The 22639-nt window shown below is 41.0% G+C and overlaps 1 protein-coding gene across 3 annotated transcripts in view; it reads right to left on the reverse strand.

Annotated features, from left to right (window-relative positions):
• Positions 1–22409, reverse strand: part of SLC2A9 (solute carrier family 2 member 9) — a 76258-nt gene extending 53849 nt beyond the window's left edge. Inside the window, exons 1-5 of one of the 3 annotated variants that reach the window (XM_030947734.1) lie at positions 22341–22409; positions 18695–18793; positions 13675–13835; positions 9739–9863; positions 8296–8441 (exon numbers count right to left, since the gene is read on the reverse strand). In XM_030947734.1, coding sequence (XP_030803594.1) covers positions 8296–8441; positions 9739–9863; positions 13675–13835; positions 18695–18793; positions 22341–22409 — 600 coding nt within the window. Of the gene's footprint in view, positions 1–8295; positions 8442–9738; positions 9864–13674; positions 13836–18694; positions 18805–19123; positions 19200–22331 lie in introns of those variants that run through there. The other 2 variants (XM_030947733.1, XM_030947732.1) reach the window with 2 other exon arrangements.
• Between the last annotated feature and the right edge of the window lie 230 nt (positions 22410–22639).

Genomic DNA, 22639 nt, shown 5'->3' on the forward strand with positions numbered 1-22639 from the left:
ATCTTTCTTTCCTTCACATCTGTTGAAGGATATCTTTCCAGGAAAGCTTGTCTACCGCTTTTCCAACTGACCTAATTAAGCAGAGAACAGCTACATAGAAATCTCCTCAAGAGTCAGGTGAGCATTGTTTCACTGTCTATGAGCAGCAGTCCTCACTGATGATAAACTCTCATCCCAGCATTAGGTGCTCTGCAATTAAGTATTTTGTTCATTGCTGAGTGTAAATTATATATCTATCTCCATAGTGCTCTTATTTCCATAACCACACTTCCACTTTCAGACAACTCCTCTCCTGTAAGATGTTCTCCTTCCCAAATGCAAAACTGCAACATTTCAATATTACAAATGGCCCATCAGCCATATGTTTTTACAACTTTGGGAATTGAAGCCTCACAGCATAACTTTAATGGACTGAAACTCATTTGCAAATATGAAGACATAGAGCTGTTTTCCCATGCATTACTTAATGAGTTCTGTACAGAAAAGGGATGAATAAATACTGTTGTGTCTGTCTCGGGGAACCGATAAAAAGTTGATTTATAATCTCCAGTAAATACATAATCTCAGCTGATCCACAATAGATATAAACAAAGCACCTCACTTAATGTCTCCATTAGAAATTTATCAACTCTACCACATTCCCCCAGCAGGGCTGGTATGACAGAGTAGAACTCTTCCCATGGGTCCTACTGAACTGTGAATATGCAACAGCCCAGGGGGTCCTGGCAGCATTTCTGCACTTTTATCAGACCCACCAAGGCTGTGCCTGGTGCCTGCGCAGCATCTTGCCTTGCCTGGATCAAACAACCCTTGGGTGAGGTGACCTTCATGTCCCTGATCAGCAACCCACAGCCTGTACTGAAGTGCTTGTGCCTTGATAAAAGACTTGGAAATTGCTTCAGCAGTAAGAAACCTCATGCCTTATGTGTTACTGTGAAAAGAGGATGGAAACGTCCCATGGCTAGAAAAAGAAAAGAACTGAGAATATTTGAAAAAGAATTTCCATCTTCAAAATCACTGCCTCAAGCAATTCTTAATTGGTGTGTCTGGTAGCAGTTTGCAGGAAGCGCAGGCAGGCATCAAACACCTGCTGAAATCAGTGACTATCTGAATGAGCACTGAAATATTTCCTTCCTTCCTTCCTTCCTTCCTGAAATTCCTGAAATTCTTTCCTTCCTTCCTGAAATTCCTTCCTTCCTTCCTGAAATTCCTTCCTGAAATTCCTTCCTGAAATTCCTGAAATTCCTTCCTGAAATTCCTTCCTGAAATTCCTTCCTTTGTAAGGGTGTTTCTCTGAGTTCTTAGCAACATCATCCCCTTAAAGGATTTGAGCAGCCACTTATAAGCACCAATGTGTCTCCTGTATTCTTAGCAGAAGTTTTAAAACACTCTTCAGGGAAGGCTTTAGCTTTTCATTCAGTTTTGTATTTTACTACATGAATATAAAGCAGTTTTGCTTCTGTGTTTTTAAGAAGTACTGTACAAGCTCAGCAGTCCAGTGAATTAATAGGGACCAGGGTAACTTGGAGCCACCTTTTGCAAGCCTGGCTCAAGAGCAGAATGGTTCCCAGGAGTACTATGAGATCACCTCCTCAAACTCTTGCTCTAAACTTAGACAAATCCTGACCAAAAGCCCCCACAACTGGGAACCAGAGCTGATAAGAAAAATTCCTATGTTATTTTCCCAAGTCCTACACTCACCTTTGCTCTTAAAAACTCATTAAGAGCTAGCAATTAATATACTAGACTCCACAAAGCAGCATGTTTCTACAAATACAAACAGCTCCACCATCATCCAGGTCATTAATGCAGATACTGAACAGGACTGGAACTCTGGGCCACACCACTAATTACAGGCTCCCAATGTAGAATTTGCTTCAGTTCACTAGATTTTCAGAATATAACCAGGCAGAGTGAAGATGTTATAGGATTTTTTTATTCTAGCCAGATGTTTGAAATTATTACAGAGAGGATACTTTAGGATTTCAAGTGATGCTGGAAAATGCGAAACTGGTAGAGGCATTTGTCCTACTCTAATGGAAAGTACAAACACCTTTTTATATTCTGTAGACAGCATAAGGCATAAGCTGCTTTAATTTCCAACACTCTGCAAGAAGCTGCAAGAGTTCGCCTGCACCTGTGTCTTATTGCCACAAGAGCTCTCTGTTCTATACTCTGAAATTCTCACTTGTATTTTAAAGAATAATATCTTTAACTACAGTCACTATTACGGCTCAAGGAGAAGATAAACACACAGAACAAAAGAGTTCATAGAAAAATACTCAGAAACTCGTTGATTCATACTTTGTGTTATCATGCTAATGTGTCAGATTCATTTCAAGAGCATCTCCAGCAGACCATTTTGCCACTGGCGTCCACCTGCAGGCTTCAGGTCCCTAGAGCTATTTGGAAATTGCTTTCTCTACTCATCTATAATTCACTGACAGTTTTTAAGGAATCCTTGAATCTGAGTCAAGAGTCTTAGGAAGAAGGATCAGTTAAAAAAAAAAAAAAAAAAAAAAAAAACAAAGCAAAATCATGCTGAAAATGAAGCTTTGACAAATAAAATCAAAGCTTATTTTCAGAACAGCCTTCACTGCACAGGCTGTACAACCTATTCCATCTCTCTCTGCTTTTATGCAAGTGAAGGAGTACTTTTAAAAGACCTTGGTAGAGCAAAATGAAACATTCCTATATAAACTTTCCTAAATACACAGTTATCTGTTGCATCAAATACATCATTTTAAGAAGTCTAGTAAAGAAAATGAGAGTGCAACACAGCATCTACAGAAGTTTTTATTTTTATCACAACTATTCCTCAGCAAGGCTCACTTGTCTAAAAAAACTAACCTGAAAGGGACTCATCACAGAGATGTTTCCTTACTAGACATATTGTACAGTGTCTATGGAGTTAATTGGTCCTTTTCCAGATTTAGCTCAATTTGCTGCAGAAATTGATACTGATACTTATATCAGTAGCACAATTTCTTTGCTAAAATAGTGAGTTATGGGGAGGACAATTTGGCCAGTGTCATTGTGTATCACAAACCTCTTTTCCAGCTAAATACCTTTTTAAAAACAGGTATTCTCTAGCCAAATATGCATTAAAGCTGCTAAAAATCCTCAAAAAAGTTTAATTAGACTAATTAATATGTCTTCTCTGACAAAGATAACATCCAACTAATAAAGTTTGTAACTCTAACCATGTACACAAGATTTTTGCAATAAATTCCAAGTGGTTTTAAAGAAAGATTGAGACGAGTCTAGAAAAGACAGCATGTCATTTCAGAATAAATTCTACACCTTCTCTGGTACACTTTGTTTCTGATGCACTCATGCTTTGAGTGTTTCCCCAGCATGGGGTTACCCACAAGAGCTGTCTAACCCCGATTTTTCTCCTCAAGAAGCCACTTTCCAGATCTGATCATTGTTGCTCACTCCTGTACCTTGTACTGCTTGATTACACTCTTTTTAAAACAGAATGACCAAACCTATTCTACTTGCAACATTTAAGAGATGGACACATCAGGATCTTTACCTTGCTTTTTTGTTTTTTGGGTTTTTTTCCCTTGAAACACTAACACAGCAAATGGATTCATTCAGGAAGTGTTCCCCTGGTGAGTCTTGGGATGCAAGCAAAGCAAAGTTTTTAGGGTAACATGCTATCCACTGGGAAATGATGCAACCATGTAGTCAGCAAGCTCCCGCTTGCATGACCTAGAAACACTTGAAGTTTTTAAAGTAAGGCTGCAGAAGTAAACAGACAAAAACCGAATTCTATTTGTCCATTGATGTACCAATGGGAAGCAGCTGTTCAGTCAGAGAAGCAGCCAGGGCTGGCCAGCCACTGGGGCCAGCTCCAGGGAAAACAACTGCAGCTTGGCAAAGCCTGACACACCAGGCACAGGAAAAGGGGCTCAAAGCTGAGGTCTGAGGAAAGCATGGCAAAGGCAACTGTTTCAGCTTTACCTGTCCCGAATCAATGTACCCACTGTGAAACATTTTTTTTTCTTTTTGGTAGTGATACACAGATGAAAGAGATACTGAAGCTCAATGTATATTGAAAATAAGAACACTGTGACTACTGCAAATGTATTCAGAAACTAAACCCTCTATAATTTAGGGAAAGGTTAAAGCCCACCTGCATTATACAACATGAAGCCGTAGAATAGACAGTCTGATGGTTTACAATGTTTAGGAGATGTTACCATGTTAAGGAAAACCAGCGGAGCAGGACATTCCCTGCAGGAGGAACTAGATGAGTTAGCTAGAGCGATACCTAGAGTTACATGGAATATGTCAGAATCAGGCCAGACAATATTTCCCCAAGACAGTAAGTGTAAATTTGAACTTTCAAAACTGAAGCTGACAGTGCGCTGGCCTTTGCTTTGCAAGAGCAATCTGTCAGGAAAAATAGGCTGGGTGATTCAATTGCAGAATCACAGAAACAGCGAGAACAGAAATACCTGAGGGGCAGTGTTTGAAGACGTGACAGGTCTAAGATAGTTTGTCCTTATCTTATTATCTGTTTTTTTCCTTCAGTAAGATATATGGAAAGCTGCACATGCTGTACAACCAAAAATGGCCTGAATTAAATAATCCTGTAGCCAGCAGCAATAATTCAGTGCCCACATTACAGCAGATGACATCATTGCACACCCGTGGGCCTGCACCCAGTTGTCACCTACAGAGGCCATGGCTTCCTGAAGAGTTAAGGACTCTGGCTTACAGAACACAAGATGCCAGCACGTGAAAACAAGAACACAGCTCTCAGCAGCTGGGGTGGTGGGGAGAAGCAGGTCACCAGCACATGAAGTCATCGTGCTCTGTACTCTGATCACCAGCCCCCTTTACCATGGTGCAGTTTCCCAAACCTCAGGAATTTCCCAGACCTATAAGAATCAGAATCGTGAATAAAAAGCATAGTTGCAATTTGTTGGATGGGAAGCAATTAGAACTGTGGAAAGCAAGATTATCAAGTCACTGCAGCAGAGGACTGTTATCACAACAGGAACTTTTCTCACATAGTCACTCTTGGTAAGCACTGCATACTGAAGAAACACATTCTAAAATTAGTACCTTTGGAGACAAATACAATAGAATTCTATATATCCAGAATAAAAAAATTGTCTGTATTTAAGTGTTACAATCTTTATTAGATTGCAAAATTTTTGTCCCATTTGCTCTTTTATACTATAATTTGAAAATTGGACATAGTTATGGTTGTCTAGTTCACGTCGATATGGCAGGACACAGAAAAGAATTAAATGCATTTCTGCAATACTTCAGACAAAATATTCCCAGGAAAAATAGTAAATATTTAATATAATTCTTTTTTTTTTAAGTATTATTTCATCTGGGTTAGCTGTATAATCTTGTTCTCCTAGGTTGGAATTTAAACCAGGAACTATTCGAGACAACAGCTTATAGGGTGAGAAAGAGACTAAAGAGCTTGTGTTACCAGAGGAGGTGAAGTTTAATCTGAAACACAAAGATCACAAGTGATATGGGGAGGAGAGAGGAAGCACACTGTAGAAGGTGGTGAAAAAAAAATATTCAAAAGAATATTGAGAATAAGTTGATAGAACTGGGATGGAAAAGTACTAGAAGGAAATGAGAAGATGGTCAATCCTCAGCACTTCCAGTAGAAAGCTTGAGAAAACTGAAGGAATAGGAAACAGCCAACCAGCCTTAAGCCAGTAACCCAGCCAGAGCTGACACTGCCCCTCACCACTGCACCTGGGGCTGCCCACATCACTTCTGCTGCACCTTGACCAATCTTGACAAAAGAAAGATTGCTAAAAAATCAGTTTAGGGCTCCTTAACATACTAGATACAAAAAGCAATAAGGACTTTTGAATTGCCTCAAGTAATACTCATTGCTTTAGAGCTATTTTTATCACAATTTCACATTTAAAGAAACACTTTTGCATTTGATAACAGAGGAAATCATCACTTAGGTTGTTAATAAGTGCTTGTTAACACTATGCCCCACAGCCAACATAAACACTTTCCTTTTCTGCAGAGAGACTTCTACAGAACCACTTAAGGCAACAACCTCATGTAATTCACATAAATGCATCAAGCTCCAATTTAAAATTTTAATTTTCTGCTCAAGTTACTTCAGCTGGGAGTCTGTTCCAAACATCACTCTGATCAATTTCAGTGTGCAATTATTCACACAATATTTATAAAAAACCATTCTTGTATCCATATTGTCTTTGAGATTAAGTCACTCTATTCCTTCTTTCTTTTATTAACAAGGTGCAGTCCTTTCCTGTCCCTTCCCTCTGTTGAGTTGACCACACAAGCAATATTACTGTCACCTCCTCTTACAAGAAGGACCTCAGTCATGCTGACAGCCATTCTTATGTCCATCCCTTTTTCAAAGAGTCTCTTCCAGCAAGACACTCATCTCTGTTTTTGTCCCCCATTTCTTTAAAACCATCAATGCTTAGATACAATGGTTAACGACCTCTTAGATATTTGCTCAGTTCACAAGTAATATACGCATGACAAATCTCAGCAGAAACCTCATGAAACTATGACAGAAGACAAGTATTTGTAAGTAGTATTATTTACAACAAATTCTGATAAGAAACAAACAACTGCAGAGCAGCAAAATAAAACTACCTCCCACTGAAGGAGATTCAAGGGGAACCCCCACAAATCTAAGGAAAAAAATCCTGGCTTGACTGAAACCAAGAGAAATTAAAAGAAAAAACCTATCCACATACCCAGCTAGAATATTCAAGCTGCCTCCAATAAATTGGTTGGAAATATTGTGATCCACATCAGCCAAAACTTTGCTTCTTTTACATGCTGATGTTATCCATCTAGAGAAAACCAATTCTGTAGATAAAGCATATTTCGTCCTACATAATGCCTGTCTTCAATGGTGAGATATTAATTAACTTCACACTAAAGCAAGTTGTAGAAGCAGAAACACTACCTCCGTAATTTGGTAGCAGCAACAACAGTAATGAAAGGAAGCCAAGAAGAGAAATAAAACCAGCAATAATGAGCTGAAATCAAGGAATAAGAATTTTCATGACACCTCAACTTTAAAAGTGTATGCATGTTTCAAAAACTCAAATTAAAAAACTCCTGCTACATAAGGGCTGCCATACTCTAAGGAGTCAAATTGGCCTCTTGATATGTCAAACACTTGTTTGTCGTAGACTTGCTTCCAAGCTATTGAAGGGACATCTGTTGAAGTCACACAATAAAAGCCATTTTAAGTTTTTTCCTAAAATCTATTGCTTTGGATGGGCAGGGGAGAAATCAATCCTTCAATAAAGGGTAAATTGAATCAAATCATTTGCCTTCAGGAGAGCTGAACAGAATAAAGGGACAGAATAGGAAAGCTGATCAAGCAAAAATAAAAGTGTCAGGGAGGATGGTATCATGTATTTACAAAGGAGTTGCCTTTGGATGGACAGAGAGGGAAAAGCTCCTCTCACTTTCCAGCTCCTTACTACTTTTTCTGGCTGACAGAAGGGATTCTGTGTTCAATTTTCACTGTGAGAGGATTGCTGCAGACCTTTCCTCCACACTGCCTTGAAGAATCATCACTGAATGGAAACTACCTGGTCAGATCAGATGACCAGCATGGTTCCTTCCAGCCTTACCTCTTGTGTGATTCTGTATTTCCAGTTGCCAGCCTGAACAAAACTCGAGTTCATTTATTCAGAGTAATGATGACATCCAGTGGCCACCAAGTTAATCTCAGCCTATGACAGCAAGACAACCTCTTATCTGAATAGAGAATCTTTCCATAAAGGTGTATGTTAACTCTGCTCTTCTATCACTTTGTCTAAAAGCTGGGCAAGTAAGGATTGCACTAAAAGGAACACTATAATCACTAAGCAAGCATCTTCCTATTCAGGCTCTCATAATAACTCTAACCAAGCCTTTTTCAGCTCTATCTCACATTGGAAAATTAGAGATTGAAAATATAAAAACTCTTAAGCATTTCCATGGTGGCCAAACAAACTGGAAACTAAAAAACATAGATGTACACCAAGAAAGGGGGAGAAGGAGATCTGCATATGGACACACACAAGCCACTCAGAACAGAAGCTGTTGAACCTGCTGGCCACATCTACCAAACTTAGCCATGCTTTTAGTACGTGCCTGTAGAAGACATGGAGGAAACTACTTTGCAAAGTGCTTCAAAACGAAAAAGAAATATTTCTGTTTTCCACTTTTGTGAAGAATCCAGTCACAATATGAAAATATGACACTTAGAGCATGCTTGTGTCCTTTCACAGAAAAGGTCTGTTAAATACTTACTTGCCCAAATATTTCTGGCAGCCCCAAAAGTTGACCAGTGAAAACACCAATGCAAATGAAAATGGCTGTGACTTGACCCAATGAACCACGGATTTCCTTAGGAGATATTTCACTCAAATACATGGGGAGGGCACTTAATGAAATGCCTATAAAAGAAGAACAAAACCCATATATTAAGTCAAAACATATTTATTATGCCAGGTATGCAACGAATTTGTATTGAAAGGAATCTTAGTGATAATCTGCTCACAAGGGTGGCACAAAAACATGCAAGGAGCAGAATTATATCTATCCATACATAACATGAATTATTTTCCCTGCATGTCTAATTAGTCTCACACCATTTAATAACAATGGGATTGATTATCTGTTACAGATCTACAGCGATGTGCATGGGCTGCTTTTTGATGTGGAGCACCAAAGGTTACTCAGAGATGAGAATCTCCAGGAGAACAGATTTTATATTTTAAATTTGTTCATCCCAAAGCAAGCAAAATCATGTTAACACTGGTGTAGGTAAGGGAAAAAAAGCCCAGTGCATCAGTCAGATCCAGCAGACATTGTCAGATGGAATATTTTTACTGTAAACAGTATTAGCAGATGTTCCTCTCAATACAGGCTTATTGCTGCAATTAACTCTTCAAAATAGGCATAAAATAAGAGTTGGAATGCTGTTTAAAGCCAGGAACAGAACAAACAAATGCATGACCCTGGTCAGTACAATGACAATGTTTGCACAGCTTCAGAAGTTTGGTTGCTTGATGGGAATCTGGGATAAAAATTAGCAGAAACCCATCCCTCTAGCTGCCAGGTCATTCTGGTGCTGCAGTGCTCTCATGGCTTACTTTCAAACTGGGAAGACCATATTGCTAGGAACAATTGATAAAGTACCAAACCTTCCCTAGTCCTGCAGGCATTAACATGGGATCCAACAGCTGCTAAACACAGCAAAAAGCAGTGTTAATAGCAAAATACACTCTTCTAGTCAAGGGATTTTCATTGCATGGAAACAAATCCACTCTACCACCGCTGGAAGAAGAAAGGTGGGGAAACAACAGCTTTGTTAGCAGTGGTGAGCATCCATTCCAGTGTTTCCTCCAAACATCAGATCCTCCAGCCCTTAGTGTGCCATTTTTTCCCAGTCAAATCAGTGTGGCTATTGCTAGTCCCTGGAACACCTCTTTGATGCAAAGCAAATTCTGGCAGGGGAAGAGGAGAGAGTGTGTGCACAGCACAAGCATTTCAGACATGGAGAGTGGGACCAAAGCTGACCTGCAGTGTGTGCACAGCACAGGCATTTCAGACATGGAGAGTGGGACCAAAGCTGACCTGCAGTGTGTGCACAGCACAGGCATTTCAGACATGGAGAATGGGACCAAAGCTGACCTGCAGTGTGTGCACAGCACAGGCATTTCAGACATGGAGAGTGTGACCAAAGCTTACCTGCATCCACTCCCATGATGATGCGGCCCAGGATGAGCATTTCAAATGACCCAGCCAGCAAGGACAGGGACATTAACAGTACAGCTGCCACTGCAAACACATTATTGAGCACCAATGTGCATTTCCTAAAAGGCAAAGATGGTTTAGGTAGAAACCAGCATCATGGCAGCTAAATCTGGTTATGTTAGAAGCACACTAATCTATTATTCTTAAATATTTATAAATAAAGAGTGCCTAACAAACACTGCCTCTTAGATGAGTGGCGTTCTGAAAAACAGCATTATACCCACGTGGGTACAGTTTCAAACCTACACCACAGTTTAAAAGAAAATATAACATAGATAAGTAAAGAGCTGTACTTCAACAGCACAGCAAGGAGCCAGCTTATGCATCCTAAAACCCAAGTGCCAGGTCTAAGGCTCTGTACATGAATATAAATAAGCATATTCCGGATAGATGACTGTATGGAGAACCCAAAGAATACACTTCAAATAGCAATAAGCTGCTATAACTACAGGCACTTTAATGTTACATACAGTTTTTGACACTTCAAGAACTTCCCAATTGTGACATCACCTGTGTCATTTTAATTCATCCTTAAATTCTTAATATTAAAACCATACATTGGGGAAAATTACTTCCTACTTGTAGAGTTAGGAAAAATGTTTGGGCTCATGCAAGTAATAAAAATCAATGCTTTTCTAAAAATTATTGGAATTAATAAAAATACAGGTTTACATACTTATTCCCCAGTTTAAAATTATTTCATTCTATAACAGTTAAATAAAATATTAGGGGTTTTTTTCAAACAAAAGAAATACTCTTTATGGCAAATTATTAGTTTGTTAAAAAGCATGAACGAAATCACAAAAATATATTTTAAAATTTTCAAAACATCCAAATTGCTCATTTGCTAACGGCTTAATTCCTTTAGTTGTCATCTTTCAGAACTTTCTGCTCAAGTTTGAGGGATAAATTAAAAAGGAGTGACCAGGAAGGCTGTCTATCCCTTTCATTTCTAGAGCAGGTGGCAAACTGTCCCACCAGTTCTAATTTTTTCAATATGTAAGTATTAACAGGAAATTTCACACTCATTGAAAAAGTCACCCAACTTCTCACAACAGATGCATCCATTTTTGAAAGGAACTATATTTAACACCTGTATTTTTAATCATGTTTCCTGCTTTCTAGTGAGTTTTGAACACTGAATTAATAACATGGCTTGAAGATAGAAAAATTAGATACAGTTCATTTAAAGTCTATACAACATAACCACCAGACTGATGTCTGTAACTGTTTAGAACAGATTTTTCAGATGGATACACACTCTGAGGTGGCTGAAGGGATACAAATAATGACAAAACTGGAAAGAAAATGTTCATTTGGGTCAAAAAAGTCTTACCTTTATTCATCTGAAGATACTGTTTTTTTCTCTTTTAATTTAAATAAAAACTATAAAATACATATTTTTGAGAAAAAGTTGGCCAGCAAACCCTCATTCTATGCAGCTGAGAAGAGAAAAGCACAGCCTAACTAAGCATGATAAAAACAAAGACTTTGGCAGAATGAAAAGGAAATGAAAACAAGAGAACACTGTATTTAGGGTGTTGCTATGGAAAGCAGTGTCTGTGGAAAGGTTTTGGGAGTGTTGGGGCTGCAGGGGTGACTTCAATGGGGACATGGAGCGAGGGTGTAACAAGGTCAGTGGAGGAGAGGGTGATCCAGGCCTGAGCAGGGACATCCCCAGAGGGACTGCGGTCCATGGGGAGCTCAGGGGAGTGAGGAGCAAGGAATGGCACAGAGGAATTTCTGCACACTGACCCTGAGCCCTTGCTCTGCCCTGTCTCTCACCGAAGGCACTGAGTGTGACCACTGGCTGTGGAACCAAGAGCAAGGAGAGGAGCCTGCTGTGATGCTCAGCCTCTCCCTCCTTCTAGGGAGACCCTACAAGTGACCTAAACAATCCCTTGAGCATATTGGTCTGGGTGCTCAGGATAAACAACAGCAGACCCTCTTTGTTAGAAGAGGAGAATTTAAGTTACAAAGAGTTAAAGCCACATCTGAACTTGGGAATTATGTTTATGTGGATGAAGGTTCCCTTTCAAAAAATTACTTTACATGTCTCTTGAAGTAAATAGGGCCTAGGAATCCAGTAATTTGGAATTTATGTTTTTAACTTTACAGCAATATGATTCAAAAGTGTTCTTTTAAAGTCATGCATTATTTCTGACTAGTGCTTTTAATCCCCCTTAGCTCATTATTCTGTGTCAGTGTAAATGGAGCTTAGCTTCATCATAGATACAACCCTCCAACCTACACTTGAGCAATTTAACAGCAAAGTATTTTATTGTTCTGTCAACATTTCACTGTGTGCTCCTCAATTACCATAATGACATGTCAGTCTGGGTTCCTAGACCAGACAAACACTCTGCAGTGTGAGCAGCAAACTCAAGAACCACTCTTTGGTGAGCAGCCTTTATTCCCACAGCCCCTTCCCATCTCTGCTCCAGCACTCTGTATCTGCAACAGAGCTTTTTCATGGCTTAATGGAGATAAACATAATAAACAGGGGCAGAGTCTGCAAGTGTAAAGGTCTGCCCTGGAAACCTCACGAGCTCCAGTGGAAATGTATCTACAACAGAGATCAGCCACCATTTTAACTATTTTAACAATTTAACAATTTTAACAAACCTGCACACAAAGCTGTTCTACTCTTCACTGAAAATTCTAGACTTCTGTGAACCCATTTTTACTTCACTTTGTTTTAATAAAGACTCAACTATTTTCTGAGAATTAATCAGTCTGAGTCAGGTACAGTTTCATATTTCTAACAAGTACGTAAAAGCCAAATGCATGATTTGGCAGAAGAAATTGAAAACCTGAAAAAATAAATAATGCAACTATGGAAAATATTTAAAAATTGAAAATCAAGTGCTGAAGTGACAAAATAAATTCATGAAGAATGGGTAACAGCTGAGAATACTGACTTGCTGTAAGCATGAAATGGAGGAACCTGAAAAAACACTCTTTGAGATGAAAAATGACATATGAAAAATAGACCTAGGAAAGTACAATCTAATGGAAATAGTAAAGAAGTGAAACAGGAAAGTAAGAACACTGGAGGTTTACACTTCTATTTAAGCCTCAATGATGATGTTCTCCTGTGATTTAACTGACTAAAAGATATCAAATAATACTGAATTTACAATTAAGAAAAATTCAAATGAGTAGTTATGATGAATGCTACAATGGTGGGTTTTTTCCCCATGCCCTTCTAAATATAGATAAATTATAAATGACCTTTCAAATTCTACTTGAAAGACTCTATGACACAAAAATTTAACAGAAATACCTAGGTAGTACCTGCAGCAAAAATGCAAACACACACCAATGCAAACATTCCTAAAATACTCATATTTTCAGGACTATGACTTGGTCAAGACTTGGTCAAATACTGCATGGTACAGAATGGATGGCATACACCCTTCTGGGGGAAGATCATGCGGGAGTTTCATCCTAGTCCAGTTCTCCAAACTGGATTTTGAGTTGACAAAAGGATTGAAAAAAGAGTAAATTTTTATTACCATATGACAGTAAATGCTGTTAAGAAGCAAATGAGATATGTTGATAGCTTTGTTTGTTTACAGTAAGATATTCAGTAAACTCATGAAACAAGATTCTGCCAGTCCTTTGTGAAATCATTTCTATTTTATGTATTTTCCTTTGACATACTTGACAAGTCACACTCCTTGAGATCTCAACCCACTGCCCGTTCAGAGCAAATGGCTTCTGTGACTCAAATAATGCACAGTAAATTTTCAGAATTTAAAGATTTCTTTTGTTTTATTTTGTTTTGTTTTTTAATAAAATTAAAACCTTCTAGAGAGACTAAGTGAGAAACTACTTTAGAAAATGCAAGTTTTCCAAAACACTTACCTTCCAAAGAACTTCACAATTGGGGTAACAATAATGGCACCCACAAGGCCACCAATGGCAAAAATGGAAACGGTTATGGACCAGAGGAGTGTCAGCGTGCCTTCATCCATTGAGAAGCCATATCTCCTCTCCCAAGTTTCATTGTAAAACTTCTTGATATACTGAAAGAAAATAAATAATAAAAATATGTGCAAAAAAAATATCACACTTGAGGAATACAGCTGAGAGAAACAGAATTAAAACCCCAGAAAACCCGCAGTAGCTTTCCTGCAGGAATCACTCTTGCTCTTGTGTCTCTCTCCTCTGAAAAATGGGGCCTCATTTATACATAAAACTGCAATAAAACTAACTGAATCAGTGCAAGCATATATAGATATAACTACAAGGCAATACCAAACCCAATGGGGAAAAAACTCCATAGGCAGACAAGAATGTCCAGGATGAGATCACCCTTTAGCCTTTAACTTGCCAAAGTTTACACTCTTCCTCTGCTTTCCTCACATGAGCACAACCACAGGTTTTTAAGGATGCCTTCTAATGACTTCCCTTCCCTGATGTTTAATTAGACTAAGTTCTTCATCTTTATAAAAGGTAAAGATGTTATAGCTCCAGGACAGAGTTTTAACAGTCTCTGTTTGCCTGCAGAGACATCTCCTATTTACTTTCTCTTTAGTCGAACTTCCTTGTTTTTGTGCTGCTCCTGTTTCAAAACTAAGGAAATGCCACCGTGGTGCCTGATGCTCTGGCAAGGATACAGCACCAGAAAGTTGGAGTCACTACAGCAGAAGGGCACAGCACACTTGGGAAAAGCTCTCAAAGCTCTTCAGTATCAAAAGTTTGATCTTGTATCTTTAACTACTTCTTCCCAGTTTCTTCTCAGCATAATAAGCCACTACATTTTCCCTGTTCAAACTAGGAATTTCAAACTTTGCCTTAAAGTCTGGCCTTGGACACATGAAATATCCTATTTGAGGGCTTTTAGCAAACTAAAATCATCACCTCTCCATCAACAAAATACCTAAGAAAGGTAAAGGTGGAATATACAATTTCTTGTCTTCCATCTATCAAATTTCTATTAAACTTTTTGTGCCCTGAATTAAAAGGAGAACAGGGTTATTTCTCCCATCCCATCTTGAATGTTTCTAAACAGACAGGGAAAAAAATTAAAAATAATCTTAAAAGTAAAAATAAAAAAGACAAGTAATTTTGGTGCTTGAATAATTTAGAAGTCTCAGAGTAAGATTTTAAATGAATCTGCCATTAAAACAAGTAGTAACATCTTAGTTCTTTAAGACCAATACTCAGATTATATTGAGATTCAATCATCTTCTTTTCTATTTGAAATTAATTTCTGATAGTAATGATTACTGACAGAAAACACTTTTAGAACACTATTAGCATTTCTTGTTAATGATAATGGCTAAAAATAGCATGTAAATTACACTCCCCTTGTGTTATGACTAATTTTCTCAGCATAGCTTAGTTATTTACAAGGAGACATCAAATAACTGCAAATATTCAAGGAAAGAAAGTACAAACTAAAACACTCACTAGTAATAGATGGATGTTTTGACATGTACTAGCACCTCTCTCTGGACTCCCACTGCCAATAAATAGGAAGCTAATAAAACACTGAAGTTTTCAGAGGATGCACATGAAACAAAACAAACTTGATAGAGCAAATCCACTGGATTTGAATCCATTAAATTCTGTGTAAAAGCTCCCTTGGGGTTTTTGATCAGGTGTCTCAATAACACTAAAAGCATAAACCTGTACACAAAAATGTTAGCCTCTAAACAAAGCCTACCAAAATGGTGGTTGACTGATACCAGTATCTTATTTTCTCAACTGCCTCACTTCATTATGATAGTAGTGCTGGGATGAGAAAGAGAAGAGAAATATAAGGAATATATAAATTTTTACATATATTAATTCAATGGATATATTTTAAAAAGAAGAGAAATATTTTCCTTGTCTTACCCCTAGTTACAGAGGTAATTCACACGCAGTGACAGCTACAGAACCAGCTGTCACAGCAGGCTGCATGCTTGTGCCATAGGAACTCAGAGCTGCAGCCTCCTGCAGGAAGAGGGCAAGGGCTGCAGAGCAGAAAGTAGCAGGGACTTTGCTTCCCTCACAGAGCACAAAGCACATCATTGTTTCACAGGCATTGCCGCAATCAGCCCATGAAATGAACTGTAGAAATCCAGCTCAGAAAAAGACAGCTTCATCTTGTATTCAATCAAAGCTTTTGTCCTCCTGTTGTCAAATGCTCCCATATATTTTTAATAACTTCTGGTGACTCTTTGAACAACCCCATGGAAACCTGTAATTCTGGGTTTCTCAGGGAATCATACCTGTGATGGGCCATGCTCTTTCCCACAAAACTACAGGGAACTGAGTGGGAAGCAATCTCAGTTCTGAACAGAGAATGTGCAGCTTATTTCCCCCTTGCAACAATCAGGAAGTTAAACTAACTCTGCCTCATGAGATGACCTGAAATAAAGCCCAGCAGTGAGAACTGTAGGAGAATTCCCCTGTGGTTTGATGAGCTGACACAATTTGTGGCACTGAAAGAAAATGGACACAAGAATTCACATATAGTTCTTCAACACTTCAGTCTTAAATTAACTCCCTTCTCTCCATCAGCTCCGGCTGACATCCTGCTGACATGCTGAGTTCAAGGATCCTGGAAACATTCTGTGTTTTAGTCAACTGTCTTAATCAAGCCTTTTTTCACTACTTCTCAAAGGATTATACAGTCCTTCTCTAAGGCTGGAGGACTTCAGCATCCAGAGGAATTGTACTGAAGTAAACAGAGGAAGAAGATACCCAGCATCCTATGGAGAGAAGGACAATCTGACAATGTCAGCTGTGAGCCACATGTTACCACAAGAAATTATTCTTCCTACCAAGTTTATAAAAGAAACACAGCTCACAACTTGTAGGAATTGCTGCACTCCCAGTATAACCTCTTACAAGGCTGCTTTTACCTACAGCTACAAGGTGCTCAGCTTTGGTGTTTCTGTCATCTCACATCAGAATTCCCAAAGGGTCACCTTGCAGCAGTCTGATTGAGTCACATACAGGAGAAAACAGATGGGGCAAAGGTTCCTTCTGCTGTGCTGCAAGAAGCACAGCTTTGATGTGGTCACTGCTGCCCACCATGGATATGACCTCAGCCTTTGCTCCTCCCTTCAACCTGGTCACCATAGCTCCAGGGACAGGGACACAAAAGTGGTCTGTTGTAGGCAAATGGATGACACACATTAATCCTGGAGCTGGAGAGAGGGCCAGAGGACAAAGTGGTATTTTCTTCTTGAACTACACAGCTTCCTTGTCAGTAGGACTGCTCCTTAGCCCTAGCTAATGTACGGCTTAACATGAATAAGAGAGTTATGAAGTTCTCAATCAAACACTGAACACCAAGGGAGACTTCATGCATACCTGTAATGGTATGACCAAAGCCATCAGTATAGTGCCCAGTTTCAGCACAAGAGCCACACTAAAGATTTCAAACAAAACCAGACAATCCTGGGAGTGTTATTAAGCACAAAACCTGGAATTTAGCATCTTGCACAGGGTTGCATCTTCTACCTCCCCACCCACACCCCTGTAATCTATTGCATGATTCAAAGAGAACTTTCTGAGTGCTGTCAAGGAGCACATCCCATCATCCTTTCTTTCCCTTAATCCTGCAGTAAGTGACAGAAAGCTCTGACTACCAGGACAGTCCATTTTTTAAATGGCACTTGGAAGTTTAGAAATTGGTTCATTCTCACTGCTCTGTTGACAGCCTCAAGGCAGCGCAGGAAGGATTTTTCCATCAGGACAATCAATACCATTGCTCACAGAATTACAGCTTCTTGCTGATTTTTTCTAAGCTGTTTTTTATCCTCTGATGACTGCAAGGTAAAGTGATGACTGGAAATGTCATGCTAACATCCAGTTTATCCAGCCTTGAATAACTAGTATGTAAAAGGAATTTGAAGAAAACTCCCAGAAGTTATGAAGCAAGCAATTAAAGATTTCTATAGGCTGAGTTTCTTCCTGCTCCTTTGGGTCAACGGTTTACCAAATAAAATCCGCATATAGAACATAAATTTTAAAAAATGTTTCTTTTGTTATTTGCATAAATATTGCATCCAGCTTTAACATGAAAAACCTGCTTAGGTATAAATCTAGCAACATATTTTAATAGGAGATTTTCATAAAAGAAGGAGCTTAGCTTTGGAAATGAACTATTTTGGAAAGGAACTAAATATTGGGCACAGTTTATCTCCAATATTTACTAGCTAATTTTCAAAATAGTGTTGCTTGCAACACCCCTGAATTGCTTTCTGCTGTGCTTGACTGAGTTGAGGGTCTCTAGACAGCCAGTGTAAAAACAAAATGTTCAGATTTCCATTTGTAACTACTGATATTTTAATGAAATCCCCACAAATTTTGTATACTGATTTCACAGTGCCCTATTCATCAAATCTATCCCACATGTTGCAGCCAATAGATGAAGAAGTTTAGAATTCAGAACCAAACAAGACATCACAACAGAACACAGAAGAGGAGGCCCATTAAGAGGAAACCAGAGGCATTATTTACAATATCAGTACTGTGGGAATGAAATGTTGTGCAACCCTCTAGAATTGGATGATGTGAACAGAAGTTGCTGAACATGCGCATGCAGCCACTGAATACTCACCAGTCAGACATTACAAATACTTTATCACATAAAAGCTTGCAAGAAGAGTCATGATTAGCCTGGACCTGCGAGAGTGAGAAGTAAACCATGTGCACCCATTCACCTCAACAGCAGCATTTAGCTCTCTGACACTTACTAAATTTATGTGAAAACCTCACGTGAAGCAGAAAGAAGGTTTTGGGCAAACAATGCTACTATACGACATTTAATCCCCTTCTACTATGTAATCAGGAGGACTATAAAGACAGGATGTTGAGGAGAGAATAGTTGGGCAAGGCTGCCCTCTACTGATATTAAATTCCACTTTAGTCAGACACTTACCCCTGCGGGAGCGTTCACCATCGACAGATTGTAACCGTAAAGAAAAGACGACCCAAAAGCACCAGTTAAGGAGGCCACAATAAGACTCCCAGACCAATTCTGCAAAACAAAGAAAAGATGCAGCCATTGCCAGTACACTCAAAATTAACATACCTCAGATTTTAAACACCCTTTAGCTATCTTGCATAGCTCCTGCAGGCAGATGTCCTTGCTGCAGAATAATAGCCTAAAACACTTCCCCCTGCTCATTCTGAGAAACATTACATTTGAAGTGACAGCATGTCACTTAACATCTATGGAGGCATTAGTGAACACTTGAACTTCTTTCAACCTCACAGAGTTCTGCTGCAAGTGTTCTAGCAGCTCCCACACCAAAAAGTAGAATGCTGGGGAAGCATGATCTCAGCAAAGGTTCCCTTGACAGTATATCACTAACACAGTGAAGGCATAGCATATATGTGATACAACAGGTCTGTGGGTAGGTCTGACTTGGCTGAAAACTCATGAGATGGCTTTCATCCCCACCCCCACTCCCCCAAAATGATTAATGAAATTGTGACCAAAAACATTAAAATGATGCCTACAAACTAGGTTTTGTAGTCTGTATGCAAGTTTCCAACAGTAACTTGTTGCCACACACACTCTCCAGTGCCCTTTTCCCAGTGGCACACCTGTACTTCTCCCTCCTCAGGGCTCCTCCCCTCATCCTCCTCGTATTCTTTTTAGCCCAAATCTGCAATTTCTGCTTCCACATCATCTGTTGAATAAAAGGTAAAACTGCTTTGATTTGAGAGATTTTGCATTTGCATTCCTTTCCAACTTCCCCAGTATTACTTTCTGCCATTCACTTCTGCTGCCGGGTCACAGATACGGCAAAGAGACCATTCCCAAGAGACATTGAAGTTAGTGTTTGGGTGGCTGGTTAATTGCAAATATCATTGTGTAGATAATGAAAGACAGCTCTGAATGTGCTAAAATGGATGTATTTTTAATGTGTTTTCAATTTTAAAAACTAGCTATGATAAGAATATAGAATTTCAGGCACAGTTCACTGCTATTTATGCCCAGCCTCCTCACTCACTGAAGCTTCAATCCTTTCAAAAGGAGGAAGACCTGCTTAAGCAGGCCTAAGGAACTCAGCTTCAGTTCTATCACTGACCACACCACCACAGTTTAATGAGTGAATATGTTCTGTCAGCTGCACAAAGTTGTGTGTTCACTTTGGGAAATGCAGGTCCTGAGCATGAAGGAGGTTTGTGTAGCTGGCATACGGCAGAGCCGCAGTGACAGTGGACTGGAACGAGCTCCACCAGCCCTGTGGGCACAGCAGGACAGGTGAACACACCGTGGCCATGGGCATGTGCCAGAGCTCCTGTGCCACACTGGTGTCACAGGCTCGGTCACCTGTGGAGAAGGGATGAGACACCCAGGCGCCAGGGTGGGGAGCAGAGTGTACAGCCCAGCACATGTGGGGTCTGCCATGCCTGGAGCCGCCAACTCTGAGCATTCAAAATGCACCCTGCAGGATGGCTGAGTGTTTTTAACTTCTTCCACACGGTGTGGGAACCTTTTAAGAGATTACACAGTTCATTAACCAGCCTGCTTTTGGTCAGGTCAGGAGGAAGTGTGCAGGGGGCGAAAAGCCTTGTGTACGAAATATATCCTGTTGAGATCATTACATAAGCCAAACACAATTTATTGTTATTAGCCAGCTTCTTAAAATGAGCCTGCCACACACACACAGAGTTTGCACCATTACTTTTTTAACAAAATGCAGAAACTTGACATAAGGCTTTATTTATCTTCTGATGATAACACCTCATATTGGGTGCTTATTATTTCTCGGCTATGCACAAACATTCCTGCACTTAGAAGGAATTGCTACTACTCTGAATGAAGAATGCTGGGGAAAATATTTCTGGTGGTCTACCAGGCTGCTCCCAAAGGGTTCACAAAGAGTAAGTCTGAGTTCCCATGTGTTATGCAGTAATATTGATGCAATATTTCTAAAGGGCTCTACTTCAACAACATTAGACACATCAGAAAAATCCTGCAATCAAAATTATTTGGAACATATAGCCTAATGGTTATCAAAAACATCAATGAATGCACAAAAATTTCAGTACAGGCAAATTATATGCATGTGAGGCTAAGTGGAAGATACTGCAGGGCAAATCACAGAAGTGCTTAGAAAATCTCTCACTGTGATAGCTGGATTTAGAAACTTGTTCAATACTATGGAGTTTTTAAGTATATAGGCAGCTGCAGAAAACTTCAGGCTCACTCGATTCAGAGATTTTGGAACTTGGAACATGAACTTCAACTTCTCCATGGCCTGTCTCCTCATTCACTATTTTAAATATTTGCTCATGTTTCAGCAACACCAGATAAAGACAAAAGCACAATGAAGCAAGAATGCAAAAAACACCCAAAAATCAAACTGTTGCTCAAAAAAAAATTTACCCTGTGGCAACATTAGTAAAAGATAAACACAACCCCCAGTGTCTTTTAAATGGCCAGGAAGCAAGAAGGCAGCCACGCCTCCTTCACAGGTGCTGCTCCTTGGCTTCACAGCCATGCGTGTGCTCATGCGTCCCTGCTGTCAGCCCAGGGGCAGGAACGTGTCACCATCACCACAGCAATAAGAGTTCAGTCGGGAAAGCTGCGTGTCAGCTCACAGCAAACACCTGCAGATACCCAACGACTGCTTACTTGTGAAAGCCCACATTTTTGGTCTAATCACAGATCCCAGGGCACCGGGGTCTACAGATGCTTTTCTCAACTCCAGTCCTTGTTCACTATGCAGTGAAATATTTGTGCTGGCTACCATGAGTCTCAATTTGTCTTTTTTTTTTTTTCATTTACTGCATCACAGTTTGCACTTTGGTTAGTTATAGTCCCCTCCTCAGACTAAAATCAAGCACAATCGTTAGTGGCAAACATTGCATGCATGCATAAGGAAGTTTAATATTTTTAAATAGATATTTCTAATTGACACAGGAAAGCCGGACTCTGGAGCACCCCACTGGGGAGCCCCGGCTCCGGCGCGGGCCAGGCGCTCCCGGCAGGTGCCCGTGGTCCCGGCGCCCTCCGGCAGCGCTGCCCTCGGGGCTGCGGCGATGAATGGAAACTTCCGTCCCTCTCTCCCCGGCTCTGCCCTCGCCCTGAGAGCTTGCCAATAGGATGGTCCTGGGGAGCAGCGAGGGAGCGGCAGCAGCGCCCTCGCCCTGCTCAGCCCTCGCCGGCCGGCGCCCCCCGGCCCGGCACACACCGGCCCCGCGCTGACCCCGCGCATCCTCCGGGTCCCGGCTCGGCGGCTGCGGTGCCTTTAGCTCTGCCCGCCACCGGCCTCCCTCCCCTGCACCGGCACCAACTTCCCGAGCGGGGAAGGGCTGTGCAATGCAACCTGAGCTCTGCCCGGCTCTCGGGGAAGCCCCGGGCTGTTACTCCGGCTCCCGCAGCCTCCGTGCACCACCCTGCCCACCACGCCTGAGAGGATGGGAATCACTCCCTCTCCCGTTAATCCTCCCCGAGGCGTGGGCATCGCAGGCCGAGCTTCCCCGCCCGCACCGCCGGGCTCGCTCCCGCTCCGCGGTAAGGACTGCGGGCATTCCCGCAGCACGGAAAGCGGCCCCGCGCTACTTACGCCCCTGCCGGCGCCCCCCGCTCCCCGCTTCACCAGCGTGCGCGCCTCGGGCTCCGCCGCTCCGTCCATGGCTCCGTCCGCGCCGCCGCCGCACGGGCGCAACGGCCGCGCATCTCCGGGGGCAGCGGGGGGCGCGGCCGCGGGGGGCGGCGGCGGCGGGCGGGGGGGCCGCGCCGGGCCCTCGGGGGCGTCCGGGGCCCTGCCCCGGCCCTTGTCCCCTGCCCCCCCTGTACCTGCCCCGACCCTTGCCCCTGTCCCTGCCCCTGTACCTGCCCCGTTTCCTGCCCCTGCTCCTGTCC

Source organism: Camarhynchus parvulus, chromosome 4 (genome assembly GCF_901933205.1).
Source record: "Camarhynchus parvulus chromosome 4, STF_HiC, whole genome shotgun sequence".
NCBI classification, from domain to species: Eukaryota; Metazoa; Chordata; class Aves; order Passeriformes; family Thraupidae; genus Camarhynchus; species Camarhynchus parvulus.